The 19,424-nt window shown below is 42.1% G+C and overlaps 1 protein-coding gene across 1 annotated transcript in view; it reads right to left on the reverse strand.

Moving 5' to 3' along the window:
- Nucleotides 1–19,424, reverse strand: part of PPM1J (protein phosphatase, Mg2+/Mn2+ dependent 1J) — an 88,391-nt gene that overhangs the window by 23,781 nt on the left and 45,186 nt on the right. The window contains exons 4-6 of the mRNA XM_069761743.1: nucleotides 17,168–17,280; nucleotides 9,715–9,799; nucleotides 6,601–6,719 (exon numbers count right to left, since the gene is read on the reverse strand). Coding sequence (XP_069617844.1) covers nucleotides 6,601–6,719; nucleotides 9,715–9,799; nucleotides 17,168–17,280 — 317 coding nt within the window. The remainder of the gene's footprint in view (nucleotides 1–6,600; nucleotides 6,720–9,714; nucleotides 9,800–17,167; nucleotides 17,281–19,424) is intronic.

Genomic DNA, 19,424 nt, shown 5'->3' on the forward strand with positions numbered 1-19,424 from the left:
AAGGATTGGGACTTTCCACAGAGTAGATTTTAGAAAGTTATCTGTATCAGCAAAACATGGAGGGAGGGGTAAATGCAGTAAAATAATAACATAAGCATACCTGTGAAATTCCCTGCGTCCTTAGTCTGCCATTCCAGGGCTTTTTTGCTTTTCCAGCTAAGGTACCGTATATACTCGAGTATAAGCCGACCCCCCTAATTTTGCCACAAAAAACTGGGAAAACTTAATGACTCGAGTATAAGCCTAAGGTGGAAAATGCAGCAGCTACCGGTAAATGTCAAAAAAAAATTAGATACCAATAAAAGTAAAATTAATTGAGACCAGTAGGTTGTGTTTTTGAATATCCATATTGAATCAGGATCCCCATATAATGCTCCATACAGTTTGATGGGCCCCATAAGATGCTCCATATTAAAATACGCCTCATATAATGCTCCATATACAAATGTGCCACATATAATGCTCCATGTAGTTCATTATGGCCCCACAGATGCTCCATATAAAAATGTGCCACATATAATGCTCCATACAGTTCATTATGGCCCCATAAATGCTTCATATAACAATGTACCCCATATAATGCCCCATAGATGCTCCATATAAAACTGTGCCATATAGAATGCTCCATACATTTCATTATGGCCCCATAGATGCTCCTTATAAAACTGTGCTATAGAATGCTCCATACATTTCATTATGGCCCCATAGATGCTCCATATAAAACTGTGCCATATAGAATGCTCCATACATTTCATTATTGCCCCATAGATGCTCCATATAAAACTGTGCCATATAGAATGCTCCATACATTTCATTATGGCCCCATAGATGCTCCATATAAAACTGTTCCATATAGAATGTTGCTGCAATAAAAATAAAAAACGACATACTTACCTCTCCTTGCTTGCTGCCTGCTGCTCCTCAGTGTCCCGTCTTTCCGCACTGACTGTTCAGGCAGAGGGCGGCGCGCACACTGATACGTCATCGCGCCCTCTGACCTGAACAGTCACTGCAAGAGGACGGGAAGACAGATCGGCACCCGGTGGGTGGAACGCGGACATGTGACTATGGCAGTCAGCTCAGGTACCCATCCGTTCTGAGATTACCTTGACGATTGGTGGATGGGCTCACAACTTTTGGCCAAATCTTGTGCTAAGAATCTCATGTGTTTTTTCATATATTTCACAAGCCATTATGCTATTCCCATTTCATGTATCACACATTTCCTTGCTCTAGCACAGATTCATTTTGAGTGCAGCCATTAATCTATTTGCTATGAAATACTCACCTGCTCCCGGCGGGGTCCCTGGCAGCTTCTCCCGGACAGATGGTCATTACAGGAATGAATATGCGGCTCCACCCCTATGGGAGTGGAGTCCATATTCATTACTTTAATGAGCGGTACTATGTGACCGCTGAACAGAGGAAGAAGCTGCCGGCTCCCGGAGACCATGGGACAGGCAGGAACAGCGTCAGGGGCGCCAGGAGCAGGTGAGTATGCGACAGTCCTCTCTCCCCCTCACCCGCCCACCATGACTCGAGTATAAGCTGAGAAGGGGCACTTTCACTCAGCCCAAACATTTGGGCTGAAAATCACAGCTTATACTCGAGTATATACGGTATGTTACATTTCTTGCATATAAGTTTACTCCATACACCAGTGAGTGCTCCTATATGTAGGATATAGTTTTAGTTCCAATCACACTGCTGATTTCTGACTACAGTTCCTATGCAGACCCATGTGTGTTTACGGCTACAAATACCATTTCTAAAAGGAATCTGCCGCCAGGTTTTTACTACCCCATCTGGGATCCACTGGTGATCTCTAGTATCCACAACACCCAGGTTTTTCATACAATTTGGGCAATGTTCTATAACCCATTGTGCATTTTTTTTGCGGCTATAATACTATCCTATGTGATCAGACATTTTTTCAGCCCTATAGTCTTAATTTGGAAGGGGTTAATGATCATGTATTTGGGCTGCATGTTTTTCTTGAATAATGAGTATTGACTACGAGATAATTCTCTTCAGATCTTGTGTCCGTTTTTGGGTCACACTGCCCAGTCTTTCATACAGTTTGGGCAATGTGCAATAACCCACTGTGCACGTTCTTTGTAGCCATAAGCATTATCTTTTGTTTTGACTTTTAAAAGGGGCTATTGATCATGTATTTGGGCTGCATATTCTCTTAATGAGCATTGACAAGAAATTTTTTCTAGACTCTTAGTCTATTTTGGGTATTTTTATATGTTTTGTATATGTGTGTTTTTGTATAACATAGTGTTTAGTATGTGGAGAGTGCATTAGGGTAATCCAGGGCTAACGACGTTGAGCGGTGGCGCCATCACATCTACAACTGGGGTGCCAACCTTTGCTGACAGGTAGGGTGAGTATAAAGGGCTTCTCTAGGGAGAAATTAGTCCTTGTTAAGTTATTATACTGCTATTCTGACCCTTTTTTTTGTGCAATTTTTTGCAGCTTCATCCTTTGGTTTTGTGATCATTTAAATAAACTAATAAAAGCAAATTTTTAGAGGTCTTGCATGATGTAAGGACAGAGACCCAGTATGGGGCTGCTTGCTGCAGTTTTGATAAAATCCCTGTTTTCTCTGCTGTAGATCTACCAGTTCTTTGAATACGGAGCGCTGTGTAACCCCGCCCACACACACCACTGATTTAACAGCTTTGTTTGACAGTTTTCTGCCTATGCAAAGTGTACAATCAGAGCTCATGAGTATGAATGGCAGCAGATTTACATGTCCACTAATGATGATCTCTTGCTGGTAAAACAGTGATTTTTATGAAAAGTTTAGACCAGCTAGTAACACATCACTGGAATCAGGGTCTATGTGTCCACATTAATCTGCTCTACGATTAGGTGGCAAAATCCTGGTGACAGATCCCTTTAAGTTCCTTTATTGTTTTATCTGTACTTTTAATGAACTGTAGTATAGGGATTCACAAGACAGGACCCTTGATGTGGGTTGTGAGCTTTCGTATTTTGGCCAAAATATTAACCAATACATTTTAATATTATTCTATATTTTTTTGCACATGTTATCTTTACTGCGTGCAGTAGGTCCATCAATGGTGACCTTGTAAACTATGGACTTGCACCTCTGTGATGCACTGGTAGAGTGCTGGGTAGCCCCCTAATTGAATAGTAGAGGCATGTAATAGGCTGGGCTCTGTGCGATATATGTGTGTGACTTGTGCCCTATTGCAAGCTTTATCTGTGTGTAATTCTAATACTGGGCAATCGCTCCCTCCATGGATTCGATGAGAATGGCTGTTTCATCAGGATTTTGCACCTGTGTTACCTCCTTTAGTAAGGGGGTCTGCTGCACCCTGTTAGTGTGACCTTGGCTGGTAAGTACAATTGCCTTTTTGCTATATACAGTCATGGTCAAAAGTATTGACACCCCTGCAATTCTGTCAGATAATTATTATTATTTTCATTTAATTTGTCTTAACCCCTTTCTGACCTCGGACGGGATAGTACGTCCGAGGTCAGATCCCCTGCTTTGATGCAGGGCTCCGCGGTGAGCCCGCATCAAAGCCGGGACATGTCAGCTGTTTTGAACAGCTGACATGTGCCCGTAATAGGCGCGGGCAGATCGCGATTCTGCCCGCGCCTATTACGGGCAAACGCAGACAGCGGCATTTAACTACCGCTTCCGGCCGGGCGGCCGGAAATGACGTCATCGCCGACCCCCGTCACATGATCGGGGGTCGGCGATGCATCAGGATGGTAACCATAGAGGTCCTAGAGACCTCTATGATTACTGATCACCGGTGGCTGTGAGCGCCACCCTGTGGTCGGTGCTCACAGCACACCTCCATTTCTGCTACATAGCAGCGATCAGCAGATTGCTGGTATGTAGCAGAGGCGATCGAGTTGTGCCTGCTTCTAGCCTCCCATGGAGGCTATTGAAGCATGGCAAAAGTAAAGTAAAAAAAAAGGTTAAAAAAAGTGAAAAAAATAAAAAAAAATATAAAAGTTTAAATCACCCCCCTTTCTCTCCAATCAAAATAAATCAATAAAAAAAAAATCAAATCTACACATATTTGGTATCGCCGTGCTCAGAATCGCCCAATCTATCAATTAAAAAAAAGCATTAACCTGATCGCTAAACGGCGTAGCGAGAAAAAAATTTGAAACGCCAGAATTACGTTTTTTAGGTCGCCACGACATTGCATTAAAATGCAATAACGGGCGATCAAAAGAACGTATCTGCACCAAAATGCTATCATTAAAAACGTCATCTTGGCACGCAAAAAATAAGCCTTCAACCGACCCCAGATCACGAAAAATGGAGACGCTATGCGTATCGGAAAATGGCGCAATTTTTTTTTTTTAGCAAAGTTTGGAAATTTTTTTCACCACTTAGATAAAAAATAACCTAGTCATGTTAGGTGTCTATGAACTCATACTGACCTGGAGAATCATAATGGCAGGTCATTTTTAGCATTTAGTGAACCTAGCAAAAAAGCCAAACAAAAAACAAGTGTGGGATTGCACTTTTTTTGCAATTTCACCGCACTTGGAATTTTTTTTCCCGTTTTCTAGTACACGACATGCTAAAACCAATGATGTCGTTCAAAAGTACAACTCGTCCCGCAAAAAATAAGCCCTCACATGGCCAAATTGACGGAAAAATAAAAAAGTTATGGCTCTGGGAAGGAGGGGAGTGAAAAACGAACACGGAAAAATGAAAAATCCCAAGGTCATGAAGGGGTTAAATGAAAAAACACAAAAGAGAATGAAGCAAAAAATTGATCATTTCACACAAAACTCCAAAAATGGGCCAGACAAAAGTATTGGCACCCTCAGCCTAATACTTAGTTGCACAACCTTTAGCCAAAATAACTGCGACCAACCGCTTCCGGTAACCATCAATGAGTTTCTTACAAAGCTCTGCTGGAATTTTAGACCATTCTTCTTTGGCAAACTGCTCCAGGTCCCTGATATTTGAAGGGTGCCTTCTCCAAACTGCAATTTTTAGATCTCCACGATGTGAATACTTTTCTGCCCAATGATGACAGAAGTATTCTAGGAGTGATACCTTTATTGGCTAACCAGAAAATAATATATTTGCAAGCTTTCAGAGGACAGTGGCTCCTTCTTCAGGCAAGATTACAAAAAACTTTTTGTAATCTTGCCTGAAGAAGGAGCCACTGTGCTCTGAAAGCTTGCAAACATATTATTTTCTGGTTAGCCAATAAAGGTGTCACTCCTAGAATACTTCTGTCATCATTGGGCAGAAAAGTATTCACATCGATTTTTCTGGCTAACACGGTACCACAATACAATTTGTTATTGTACATCATAGAGCTCTCCACAGATGTTCTATGGGATTCAGGTCTGGACTCATTGCTGGCCACCTTAGAAGTCGCCAGTGCTTTCTCTCAAACCATTTTCTAGTGCTTTTTGAAGTTTGTTTTGGGTCATTGTCCTGCTGGAAGACCCATGACCTCTGAGGGAGACCCAGCTTTCTCACACTGGGCCCTACCCATTCAGATGCCGACGGATAGTACGGGTTGATACTGTTGTACCCTCGGACTGCAGGGCAGCTTGAACTTGTTTGGATATTAGTCGAGGTTCTTTATCCAACATCTGCACAATCTTGCGTTGAAATCTCTTGTCAATTTTTCTTTTCCGTCCACATCTAGGGAGGTTAGCCATAGTGCCATGGGGTCTAAACTTCTTGATGACACTGCGCACGGTAGACACAGGAACATTCAGGTCTTTGGAGATGGACTTGTAGCCTTGAGATTGCTCATGCTTCCTCACAATTTGGTTTCTCAAGTCCTCAGGCAGTTCTTTGGTCTTCTTTCTTTTCTCCATGCTCAATGTGGTACACACAAGGACACAGGACAGAGGTTGAGTCAACTTTAATCCATGTCAACTGGCTGCAAGGGTGATTTAGTTGTTGCCAACACCTGTTAGGTGCCACAGGTAAGTTACAGGTGCTGTTAATTACACAAATTAGAGAAGCATCACATGATTTTTCGAACAGTGCCAATACTTTTGTCCACCCCCTTTTTATGTTTGGTGTGGAATTATATCCAATTTGGCTTTAGGACAATTCTTTTTGTGTTTTTTCATTTAAGACAAATTAAATGAAGATAATAATAACAAAGAATTTGTGTTTGCAATCATTTTCACGAAGAAAATAAGTATTATCTGACAGAATTGCAGGGGTGTCAATACTTTTGGCCATGACTGTACCTACATAAAGTAGCATATGGGCGTGACACATGATTACAGGATTCATTTGTTCCGTTGGATGCAATGGAGATACAGGAAATTAATTGAAAATAAATATATTTTTTAAATTCATTTGGGTTGGTAACAGTAACTACAACCTTCAGCAGATACCAGAGTTTGATTCCTGATTGTACGAAGGTCATCCATAGCATTACAGCATGCAACAGTGATAGACACAAATGAAGCTTTGCTTTGACTGATTTGGTCCCCTTTGATTCCCGGTCCCCTTTTAGCTATTGTGCCATATTACATTTCCAAGATACATTCATGCGCCAACTCCTACCGCTTAATTCACTTTATCCTATCATCAAGCACAGGTTATATTACCAGCCTGTCATAGTGTGGTCACGATACAACATTCTTTTCTTCAGTTCTTTCTGCTGAATCCTTCGTGGAAACTCAAGGCAAGTAAACTCATTACCCAACAGTTCTGGCTTCAGAGACGCCTGGAAGATAATTCACAATTAAAGAAAGTATAAATTGCTTAAATTTGATTTCTGATAAATTGGTCATTATTCATGAAAACAGTAATCTGATCATGCAGTCTTGTATTATGATCCCTGTAAGGGTATGTGCACATGTTCAGGATTTCTTGCAGAAAGTTCCTGACAAAAAACGGAAATTTCTGCCAGAAATCTGCATGCATTTTTTTTGCGTTTTTTACCAATGCATTAAATAGCAGTAACAACGCAAAAAATCAGCAAAATTAATGAACACGCTGCTTTTTTTTACCGTGATGCGTTTTTTTCGCGGAAAAAAACGCATCATGTGCACAAAAATTGCAGAATGCATTCTAAATGATAGGATGCATATGTATGCGTTTTTTATGAGTTTTTATAGCATTTTTATCGCGAAAAAACCTTGAACGTGTGCACATTGCCTAGCAGATATGACTATAAAATCCTGAAGAAGTGTTGATGGTTTGAAAAGTCATGCCATCCCGTGAAGGTCACTAGTAGGACTATCCATGCTACTTCCCGTTCGGTAGGTTGTTGGGACGTGCTCCAGCCTGCTGAGGACCATTACTGCTGGCATTGTAGAGGAGAGCTCTCGGCACCTGCCAGTTTTGAGACTTTTCTCCTAAAAGAAGCTTTTCAAGACAAACCTGCAAACGTGTCCCAAAACAAGCTTTTCAGGGACATTTCATAGAAAGGCCTGCTTGTATTAAGGGAAGGTTAATGGGAACCACTAAGGTGCCTCATGCTGCCCGAATTACAGGTAACATAAATCAAAGACATGCTCCATCATATCAAATATCTTTGTTTTTACTTTGAAACAAACTGTTTCAGAGAAAACATAGTTGAAAGCAGGAGCATGGAATGAGGGGACTGATCAGGACTAGTCATGGCTTCCCGTTGACTTCTCCTTGCCTGACAATGCTAGGATGACAAATCTTTTCCTGTGTGTGTATAAGGAGAGACCTGTCCATCTAGCTGGGCAGGGTTTAGAGAAGCTGACAAGACTCACCCCCATGACTAGTCTGTATAGTTGTCCCATATCCGTATCCTGCTTTCAACTATGTTTTTTCTGAAATGGTGTAGCATTTCATAGTAAAACAGATGTTTGCAATGATGTAGCCTGGCTGTATACTATGCTGCCCAATATTCGTGGAATTGCTTGATCGATTTTCTTTTAAATATCTTGCTTTTGGGGAGTCAGGTATTTGAATGCATTGCAATGGAAATATCAAAGGAAAAGTGATGCGTTCCCTCTAGTGTCCCATGTTTTCGCTGTTTCTGCTTTTTTTTCAACAGGTCTCTATTAGATGAGAATTGATATCTTAATTTGATGCTCTGGGTGACACCACTATCTTACACTTAAATAGAGATCACTTGATCTAATTTCTTAGCTAATGTGCTAAACAGGACAGATTACTTTTTTTAACAAGGTATGTTGCCTTAACCTTGAAAAATAACAACATGCAAGTCACTAGGTTGTATAAAGGTACCGTCACATTAAGCGACGCTGCAGCGATATAGACAACGATGCCGATCGCTGCAGCATCGCTGTTTAGTCGTTGTGTGGTCGCTGGAGAGCTGTCACACAGACAGCTCTCCAGCGACCAACGATGCCGAAGTCCCCGGGTAACCAGGGTAAACATGGGGTTACTAAGCGCAGGGCTGCGCTTAGTAACCCGATGTTTACCCTGGTTACCAGTGTAAATGTAAAAAAAACCAAACACTACATACTTACATTCCGATGTCTGTCGTGTCCCCCGGCGTCCACTTCCCTGCACTGTGTAAGCGCCGGCCGTAAAGCAGAGCGGTGACGTCACCGCTGTGCTCTGCTTTACGGACAGCCGGCGCTGACACAGTGCAGGGAAGCAGAACGCTGGGGGACGCGACAGACACCGGAATGTAAGTATGTAGTGTTTGTTTTTTTTTACATTTACAATGGTAACCAGGGTAAATATCGGGTTACTAAGCGCGGCCCTGCGCTTAGTAACCCGATGTTTACCCTGGTTACCAGTGAAGACATCGCTGGATCGGCATCACACACGCTGATTCAGCGATGACAGCGGGTGATCCAGCGACGAAATAAAGTGCTGGCCTTCTAGCTCCAACCAACGATGTCACAGCAGGATCCTGATCACTGCTGTGTGTCAAACACAACGATATCGCTATCCAGGACGCTGCAACGTCACGGATCGCTATCGTTATCGTTCTAAAGTCGCCTTTAGTCTAACTATCTTGACTGCCTGCTGTCAAGTGTAATCCATCTAGAGCAGCAGAAACAATGAGACAAATTAACAAGAAATGTGGAAGCTTCTTTCCTGTTTGTCAAAGTGCATACAGCCATAAAACAGATGTAAGCTTTCACTTCAGGGAAGGAAACTCATTGGACAGGAGCAACACATTCTAGAAAATAGGAAAAGGTTCCAGCACCTATTGTCCTGGCAGGATGCTGAAGAGGAACCGCCCACACACAAAAATGGAATTGCAACTTAGTTTTGGGCAGCTATCCTATCTGTAAGTATCTTTTAATCAACTTCTAAAACTTTCCCACTATGCTGTAAAAACCTCACATAACAGCAGTGAAAACGTGAGTGATGTTCATTTGTGACAGTATGTAAAAGTTAACATGTGGACACAGTCTTAACAGGGCATGCTGGGAATCTGACCACAGGAAGACTGTGAAAGTCACAAGTTCCTAAACTTGACTCAATATGAAACAGGCTCATATGACTATTTTCAGCATCTGACTTGTCTGGATGTTGTGGTTTTCTGTTTCAGAAATGCAGGAGTAGGTTTCTAATAGTGAGAAGAACATCTTGCAATTATATTCTTGGAAATATCCTCATCGTTCCAGTCACAAATACATCAGAAAATATAGTCAGAGGAACAAAAAATGTATACACATAGGAACTATTTATGTAAAGGCCGGATGTCGTTAGTGATGAGATATTAATATGACGAGTAAATGAGAGCATTGTGTTCTTACTAGCAACTGGAGCCTCTGCCTTTCTGTTTCTGGAGTAAACTCATGTGACATCTCAATGGTTTTCCCCTGTCGGACGATTATGGCCCTGTAAATACATACGGTAGTAAAAATAAAAAGAGAAGGCATATCACATAGAGTTCAAACATGGCAGAGTTTTTCCGCTGTTGCCATCATAATGACCATGTAATGGATTAAAAAAAATAAGCAAAATGTCCAGAAATTCACAGATTTTTGTCCAGTAAGTTGGATACTCTGAAGCATCTGAGCATACCATAAAATGTGTGTGTGTGTGTGTGTGTGTGTGTGTGTGTGTGTGTATATATATATATATTAGTAACCAGAACCAAACCAAAGAATGGTAGCCGTGCGGCACTAGAACCACAACTTTTCACAGGTGTGTGGATGAGCAGCGGTGGCTGCAACACTATCCAGAGAAAACAGCTCAGGGTGGTGCTCACAGAACAATCCACAGAGGACCAAAGGCTTCACTGACGGTATATCAGAAGAAAAAATATGGCACTCACCCCTAGAAATGCTGTGATGAAGTCCTTTATTTGCTACAAACAGCAATCAGGTACACATGGTCCTGGACCCGCTGAAGCGCTTTGCGCGAAACGGCCGTAGTCCTTACCGGTTCCCCGCACCCTCTCCTGTTCACGTCCTGCCGCCTCTCCATGTGTACCTGATTGCTGTTTGTAGCAAATAAAGGACTTCCTCACAGCATTTCTAGGGGTGAGTGCCATATTTTTTCTTCTGATATACCGTATATATATAAACGCATCGGGTATTCTAGAATGCACAGCCACGTAGTATATAGCATAGCCACGTAGCATATAACACAGCCCACGCAGTATATAACACAGCCACGTAGTATATAGCACAGCCCACGTAGTATATAACACAGCCCACGTAGTACATAGCATAGCCACGTAGTATATAACACAGCCCACGTAGTATGTAGCACAGCCCACGTAGTATATAACACAGGCCATGCAGTATATAACACAGCCCACGTAGTATATAGCAATGTGGGCACCATATCCCTGTTAAAAAAAAACATTTAAAATAAAAGATAGTTATATACTCACCTTCCGTCGGCCCCGGATCCAGCTGAGGCCTTTACCGATGCTCCACGCTCCGCTCCGCTCCCAGTAATGCCTAGCGGCAATAACCCGTGATCATGTAGTGGAGCGCGAGGAGCGGAAAAGGCTACAGCGGACTTCGGAAGGTGAGAATATAATGTTTCTTGCGTTTTTTTTTATTATTTTTAACATTATATCTTTTTACTATTGATGCTGCATAGGCAGCATCAATAGTAAGAAGTTGGTCCGGGATGCTCGCTGATTGGTTGCGGTTGTTTGTGCTGCAATGTTTGTTGGGTGATCTGAACGTCACAACGCAATGTAAGTCTACAAGAGCCAGAACGGGACTCTCATAGACTTGTATTGAGAGCTTGTGACCGTCACCTCTGATTTCTGGTCAGTTAGTAGTTGCGCTCACAATATTAGCTCTGGACCGGAGTGGCACCGAGAAGAGCTGAAGACGGTGGGTGAGTATAATAGGGTGGGAAACTTAGATTAGTTGTACCACTCTAAAACTGAAATAAAATAAAAAACGCTGGAGTGGTGTTTTCTGATCTTTTAGTTAATGTTCTGTGGTTAATGAAGTACAAATGTTATGACACTGCGTTTATTCTTAATTATGGCAGTCGTATATTCAGTAGGCCCAGGGACATAAGCTATTGTTCATATGAGTCTAAATGTTGACTCCTGTAAGTAGAATTTATGATTGCTGATTAGTTCAATGGCTGCTGAATACCTATTGCATTATTCTATCAGCCCCTACAGCTTATGGTTCTGCTATCCTTAGGGACAAAGGTGCAGGATCATTGAACAATCAATATTTGTTAATATGTTGATTACCCATTGTATCAGTCCATGCAGCTTGTTCTTCTGCAAACATTGAAGGACAGCTATTGGTATAAAAAGGGACCCATCTAGATCTACAGAGAGATTTTACAGAACAGCAGCTAGGGAACCATGGCACCAACCGGAGGAATACAGATTTGATTCACTGTCCATCACTGAACCCACGGAGACGTTTAGAGAATCCAGGTTGGGACAATCAGGTCACCTGGCCACATACCTCAATGGGCTCTGTCAGCCTCCTAAGCTTGCCGCTACCTCCTCTCTGTGGGTGCCAGCCAAAATTGGGTTGCCACTTGTTGGGGTAGTTGGCGATGGAAGCCCTGAAGTCCCAGATGTTTTAATTCCCGGCGAGCTAGCATAAGGGTGAAACTCTGTCATTTGCACCATCTTGTGTACTTGCTGGAACTGTACTATATGTTATAGTCTATTGGTGGTTCAATAAAGTATTGCCACCCCATGCTACCCTCACCCTGTGTTGTCAGAGTAGTATTTAGCCCATGGGGAAGAACAGGCACAGTGGGTTGAGCCCTGGTCCTTGCGGTCTATCTAAAGACAGCCAGGCAAGCTGACGAGAAAGCACCAACTGACCCTCGTGTCTCCACAACAATTATAAGCATTTCATACGGTTTTATACTTTTATTGTCAAATACATCAAGTTTATGCGAAGACTCAATATTTACAGTGTTGGCCTTTTATTTTTCAAAACTTCTTTGCCCTTCACCCTGATGTGCTGGATAGGAGCTTCTGGCCCAAATTCTGACTGATAGCAACCTATTCTTACTATTAGACCAGAAAGAAAAAAAAAAAAAGATCATGTCCATAAAAATGGGAGCACCTCAGACAGATAAATAAAATGCAAAGTTTTTATTATATATCAACAAGATAATATACCACACACAAAAAACATAGAATATAAAAACATTTAAAAGTGCAACAGACAAAAAGAAAAACACAGCAGTCATATCCTAATATAGGGAAAATGACAACCCACAACCCTATCTTCTCCCAAGATAACAAGGATATACAGTGGGGCAAAAAAGTATTTAGTCAGTCAGCAATAGTGCAAGTTCCACCACTTAAAAAGATGAGAGGCGTCTGTAATTTACATCATAGGTAGACCTCAACTATGGGAGACAAACTGAGAAAAAAAAATCCAGAAAATCACATTGTCTGTTTTTTTAACAATTTATTTGCATATTATGGTGGAAAATAAGTATTTGGTCAGAAACAAAATTTCATCTCAATACTTTGTAATATATCCTTGGCAATGACAGAGGTCAAACGTTTTCTGTAAGTCTTCACAAGGTTGCCACACACTGTTGTTGGTATGTTGGCCCATTCCTCCATGCAGATCTCCTCTAGAGCAGTGATGTTTTTGGCTTTTCGCTTGACAACACGGACTTTCAACTCCCTCCAAAGGTTTTCTATAGGGTTGAGATCTGGAGACTGGCTAGGCCACTCCAGGACCTTGAAATGCTTCTTACGAAGCCACTCCTTCGTTGCCCTGGCGGTGTGCTTTGGATCATTGTCATGTTGAAAGACCCAGCCACGTTTCATCTTCAATGCCCTTGCTGATGGAAGGAGGTTTGCACTCAAAATCTCACGATACATGGCCCCATTCATTCTTTCATGTACCCGGATCAGTCGTCCTGGCCCCTTTGCAGAGAAACAGCCCCAAAGCATGATGTTTCCACCACCATGCTTTACAGTAGGTATGGTGTTTGATGGATGCAACTCAGTATTCTTTTTCCTCCAAACACGACAAGTTGTGTTTCTACCAAACAGTTCCAGTTTGGCTTCATCAGACCATAGGACATTCTCCCAAAACTCCTCTGGATCATCCAAATGCTCTCTAGCAAACTTCAGACGGGCCCGGACATGTACTGGCTTAAGCAGTGGGACACGTCTGGCACTGCAGGATCTGAGTCCATGGTGGCGTAGTGTGTTACTTATGGTAGGCCTTGTTACATTGGTCCCAGCTCTCTGCAGTTCATTCACTAGGTCCCCCCGCGTGGTTCTGGAATTTTTGCTCACCGTTCTTGTGATCATTCTAACCCCACGGGGTGGGATTTTGCGTGGAGCCCCAGATCGAGGGAGATTATTAGTGGTCTTGTATGTCTTCCATTTTCTAATTATTGCTCCCACTGTTGATTTCTTCACTCCAAGCTGGTTGGCTATTGCAGATTCAGTCTTCCCAGCCTGGTGCAGGGCTACAATTTTGTTTCTGGTGTCCTTTGACAGCTCTTTGGTCTTCACCATAGTGGAGTTTGGAGTCAGACTGTTTGAGGGTGTGCACAGGTGTCTTTTTATACTGATAACAAGTTTAAACAGGTGCCATTACTACAGGTAATGAGTGGAGGAAAGAGGAGACTCTTAAAGAAGAAGTTACAGGTCTGTGAGAGCCAGAAATCTTGATTGTTTGTTTCTGACCAAATACTTATTTTCCACCATAATATGCAAATAAATTGTTAAAAAAACAGACAATGTGATTTTCTGGATTTTTTTTTCTCAGTTTGTCTCCCATAGTTGAGGTCTACCTATGATGTAAATTACAGACGCCTCTCATCTTTTTAAGTGGTGGAACTTGCACTATTGCTGACTGACTAAATACTTTTTTGCCCCACTGTATATATGTACACAAACGTGGTAACCCAAAGAACAATTCCGCGATCACATATACTATATAGATAAACAATAGGAAATTCTCAACCTCAGAAGGGACAATGCAGTGCATACAAGCGCATGTCGCTACTTGATATCACAGTACCATATAGACCTACAAAAACAACCAAAATGTAATGCTCACCGGCACGTGCAATCCCATGCCTGGGCAGTTGTTGAAACAAGGCTCCTAGCACCTAGGTAAATGGCATGCTGGACACAATGGTCACATACATGTCAAAATTAAACAGGAGCCCACACTGCAAAAAGATCCATAGGCATATGAGAGACCGGATCGTATGCAGGTAACAGAGGGAGAAACATGGGAGAGAAGAAAATGGGCTGTGGGGTGCAACCCACGCGTATCGCCGCAGCTGTGGCGGCTTCCTCAGGGAAAAATCAGCTTTTCTTCTCTCCCATGTTTCTCCCTCTGTTACCTGCATACGATCCAGTCTCTCATATGCCTATGGATCTTTTTGCAGTGTGGGCTCCTGTTTAATTTTGACATGTATGTGACCATTGTGTCCAGCATGCTCTTTACCTAGGTGCTAGGAGCCTTGTTTCAACAACTGCCCAGGCATGGGATTGCACGTGCCGGTGAGCATTACATTTTGGTTGTTTTTGTAGGTCTATATGGTACTGTGATATCAAGTAGCGACATGCGCTTGTATGCACTGCATTGTCCCTTCTGAGGTTGAGAATTTCCTATTGTTTATCTATATAGTATATGTGATCGCGGAATTGTTCTTTGGGTTACCACGTTTGTGTACATATATATATCCTTGTTATCTTAGGAGAAGATAGGGTTGTGGGTTGTCATTTTCCCTATATTAGGATATGACTGCTGTGTTTTTCTTTTTGTCTGTTGCACTTTGCACTTTTAAATGTTTTTATATTCTATGTTTTTTGTGTGTGGTATATTATCTTGTTGATATATAATAAAAACTTTGCATTTTATTTATCTGTCTGAGGTGCTCCCATTTTTATGGACATGATCTTTTTTTTTTTTTTCTTTCTGGTCTAATTGTAGCTTTTCAAGTCCTTGGTGAGCCCCAGCATGTAATTATTTAGACATATATCTAGTGGTGCCCTCCGCTTTTCTCTATGTTCATCCAACCTATTCTTACCTAATTAATTCTTGCCGTTTATCGCAATTTCTGTATTTTTGTTCGTCCACCTACTTTTTGTGAATTGACTATAGGTTTTCAATGGAATTGAGATCTGGGGAGTTTCCTGGCCATTAACCCAAAACTTAAATGTTTTGTTCACTGAGCTTCTTAGTTATTACATTTGCCGTGTGACGTGGTGCTCCAACATGCTGGAAAAGAATTGTTCATCATCAAATTACTCCTAGATCGTTTGGAGAAGTTACTCTTGGATGAAGTTTAGATATCAGTCTTTATTCAAGGCCGTGTTCTTAGGCAAAACTGTCAGTGAGCCCACTCTATAGGATGAACAGTAGCCCCACAAATGAATTGTCTTAGGATGCTTCACTGGTAATAACGCTCATGCTGAGTCAGTACTTGAGTTTTTCTCTGAGAGAAGTGGCTTTTTTGCTGCTATTCTTGACACCATGCCAACCTCAAAACACCTGTGTCTAACTGCGTGTGCAGATGCAGTGACGCCTACCTGCTGTAATTCCTGAACAAGTTATGCATTGATGATGAGCCAATCCCATAGCTGAATCCTCTGTAAAGGTACCGTCACACTGAGCAACTTTACAACGAGAACGACAACGATCCGTGACGTTGCAGCGTCCTGGATAGTGATCTCGTTGTGTTTGACACGCAGCAGCAATCAGGATCCCGCTGTGACATCGCTGGTCGTAGCTAGAAGTCCCGAACTTTATTTGGTCGTCAGGTCGGCGTGATTCGTCATGTTTGACAGCAAAAGCAACGATGCCAGCAATGTTTTAACATGGAGCTAACAACCGTCGAGAACGATAAGTACGTCACTGGATCGCTCCTGCATCGTTCAGCTGTTGCCGTGTTTGACGTCGCTACAGCGACCTAAACAGCGACGCTGCAGTGATCGGCTCGTTGTCTATATCGCTGCAGCGTTGCTTAGTGTAACGGTACCTGAAGAAATGGTTTTAGAACTCGTTGGAATTTCTTGGGCACCCTGAAGCTTTCTTCACAGCAATTGAACGTTCGCTTTGAAATTCTTGATGATCCAATAAATGGTAGATTTAGGGACAATCTTACAAACAGCAATGTCCTTACCTGTAAAGCCCTTTTGATGAAAATTAGTGTTTGACTTCACGTATTTCCTTGAGGTAACCATTGTTAAGAGAAGACAATGATTTCAAGCACTAGCCCCCTTTTAAAGCAACTAATCTGCTCTTATAATTCAATCAGCATGACAAAGTGATATTAGCGGCCCTGTCCCCGTTAACACTTTCTCCTGAGCTGACAAGAAGATTAGTGTAATGATGTAAGAATTTTGTAAGTTAATCAGTGGAAATAGGATTTTTGTGATTTAGGTCTCATACATATGTCTAGGATCTAGGTTGAAACTCTGATTGCAATGTACGGGCTGGCTGCAGGTCTCCCGACTTGAGTGACAGCCTCATACAATAAAGCTGTCACGCTCCGGTTGGGAGACTCACGGTCACTCAATGCACTGTGGTCAGAGATCAGACCAAATTACACAGACGTCTGCATGAACCCTAAGATAGTTGTCCATGAAAACTGCATTTAGAACAGTTTGTTTTATGATATCAAATATATGCTTTATAATGGTTATTGCTCAACAGTTCGAAACCATGTGGTCAGTGAAAACATGCTGAAATCAGGACAGTTTGCAATATGTGGCAATAGTACTGCTTACCATGTGACATACTTATTCATAAAGCATAGTAATACCTGCTGTCGCCAGCATTGGCTACATATAGCTTGCCCATCAAGTAGATAGTCACAAGGGCACAGCAGCCTCCATCAATGCTATGCGATGTTCTCTCTCTTTCAATCTGTTCATCCTGTAAGCATACAATAATATTAATTCTAAACACCAAAGAAATGGACAGCTTTCTTATATTTATGGACATTGCTATCTACACAGTAAAGAAACCATGCACATTATGTTGCTATTTGAGGAGTCTACCAGCGATTTATTGTAGATTTTAACTTTTCAAGACTAGGTTGATTTTTTAAATAAATTCTTTGCTATCTCCGGAGATAATCACCACCATAGACTCTGTCTGATGTTCTTACAGCCCATCTACGCAGACATTAAAGAGATTTTATGATGTAAAAAATGACATTGATATGTGGTCAGAAATAGGGATTCCCACAGCATCTTAACCGAAGGAACCTTATGAATATGTATAAAATATGTTAAGACTTGCTTCTTCACCAGTCCTTTGCAGCTCCTGTTCACATCTTTACCCAGTAGTATTAATGTACTATGGGATGGAAAATCAACACCTTCTGGGTGCTGACTGTTGTATTGTCCGATGAAGGGAAACTACTCCCTGAATCGCGTTACTGAAACTCCACACAAAGGATAATATTGTACTGCACAGTCGTCACTTCAGTGAATCTTTCATCTGCTCTGAAATGATGTGTTATCTAGGTATCCAACAGCATCCACAAGGTGTCTTTTCTCCATACCAAAGTGCAATTGGCTCTGGTGGTGTTAAGCCTTTGAGTAGGGATCCTGCACCAGACAGCAACAACGGAAACCTCTTTCTGCTTCATGTGTGGGTTACATACAATTATATTGCTTACAAAAGGTGGGCAGCGCTTTAACCTTGGTAGGGTGGAGGGTCCTCACCACAAGAATATTACATGAGGTGCTGTTCAATCTCTGCTAGTCTCTGTTTCTTGGTCCTGTAAATGCTGCAAACGCCCCCTGACGCGGGTCATTGCTACTGGGAATCGCCCCTGCAGAGCTCTGCCCACTTTTTTAGAAAACTGACTTCAGAAGAAGACAAGTAGTCACAAAGTATTGCGCATACAACATACTGTAGATGCCAACATTTGAGCATTTTCATTTTTTTACTAAATCCCGCACAAACTGTTTTAAAATATTGTACAACTTTTCAGTATAAATTCATTTCGTCCATCTATATATACAATCGTCTAAGGGGCACTTCCATCTGTTTCTGTCTTTCTGTCTGTCTGTCTGTCACGGAAATCCCAAGTCGCTGAAACAGCCACGACCAATCAGCGAAATGGCCGCTCCCTACTCCCCTGCCGTCAGTGTCCCCTCCATACTCCACTCCAGTCAGCGCTCATACAGGGTTAATGGCAGCGTTAACGGACCGCGTTATGCCGCGGTGTAACGCACTTTGTTAACGCTGCTATTAACCCTGTCTGACCAACTTTTTACTATTGATGCTGGGGTAACAGGGATATGGTGCCCACATTGCTATATACTGCGTGGGCTGTGTTATATACTACATCTCTGTGCTATACACAATATGGGCTGTGCTATATACTAAGTGGCTGTGGTATATATTACGCGGCTGTCATATATATTGGCTGGGCAATATACTACATTGCTGTGCTCTATACTACGTGGCCTGTGTTATATACTGTATGGGCAGTGTTATATACTATGTCTCTGTCCTATATACTACGTGGCTGTGCTATATACTACGTGGCTGTGCTATATACTGCGTGGCTGTGCAATATATTACGTGGCTGTGCAATATATTACGTGGCTGGGCAATATACTACGTGGCTGTGCTATATACTACGTGGCTGTGCTATATACTGCGTGGCTGTGCAATATATTACGTGGCTGTGCAATATATTACGTGGCTGGGCAATATACTACGTGTCTGTGCTATATACTACGTGTCTGCTATATACTACGTGGCTGGGCAATATACTACGTGGCTGGGCAATATACTACGTGGCTGGGCAATATACTACATGTCTGTGCTATTTACTACGTGGGCTCGGCAATATACTACGTGGCTGGGCAATATACTCCGTGGGCTCGGCAATATACTACGTGGCTGGGCAATATACTATGTGGCTGTGCTATATACTACGTGGGCTGTGTTATATACTGCGTGGGCTGTGCTATATGTTATGTGGGCTGTGTTATTTGCTACTTGGCTGTGCTATATTTCTCTGCTGTATCTGTGCATCATGAATCGTGGTAGGTGTT

This window comes from Ranitomeya imitator, chromosome 3 (genome assembly GCF_032444005.1).
Source record: "Ranitomeya imitator isolate aRanImi1 chromosome 3, aRanImi1.pri, whole genome shotgun sequence".
Lineage (NCBI taxonomy): Eukaryota > Metazoa > Chordata > Amphibia > Anura > Dendrobatidae > Ranitomeya > Ranitomeya imitator.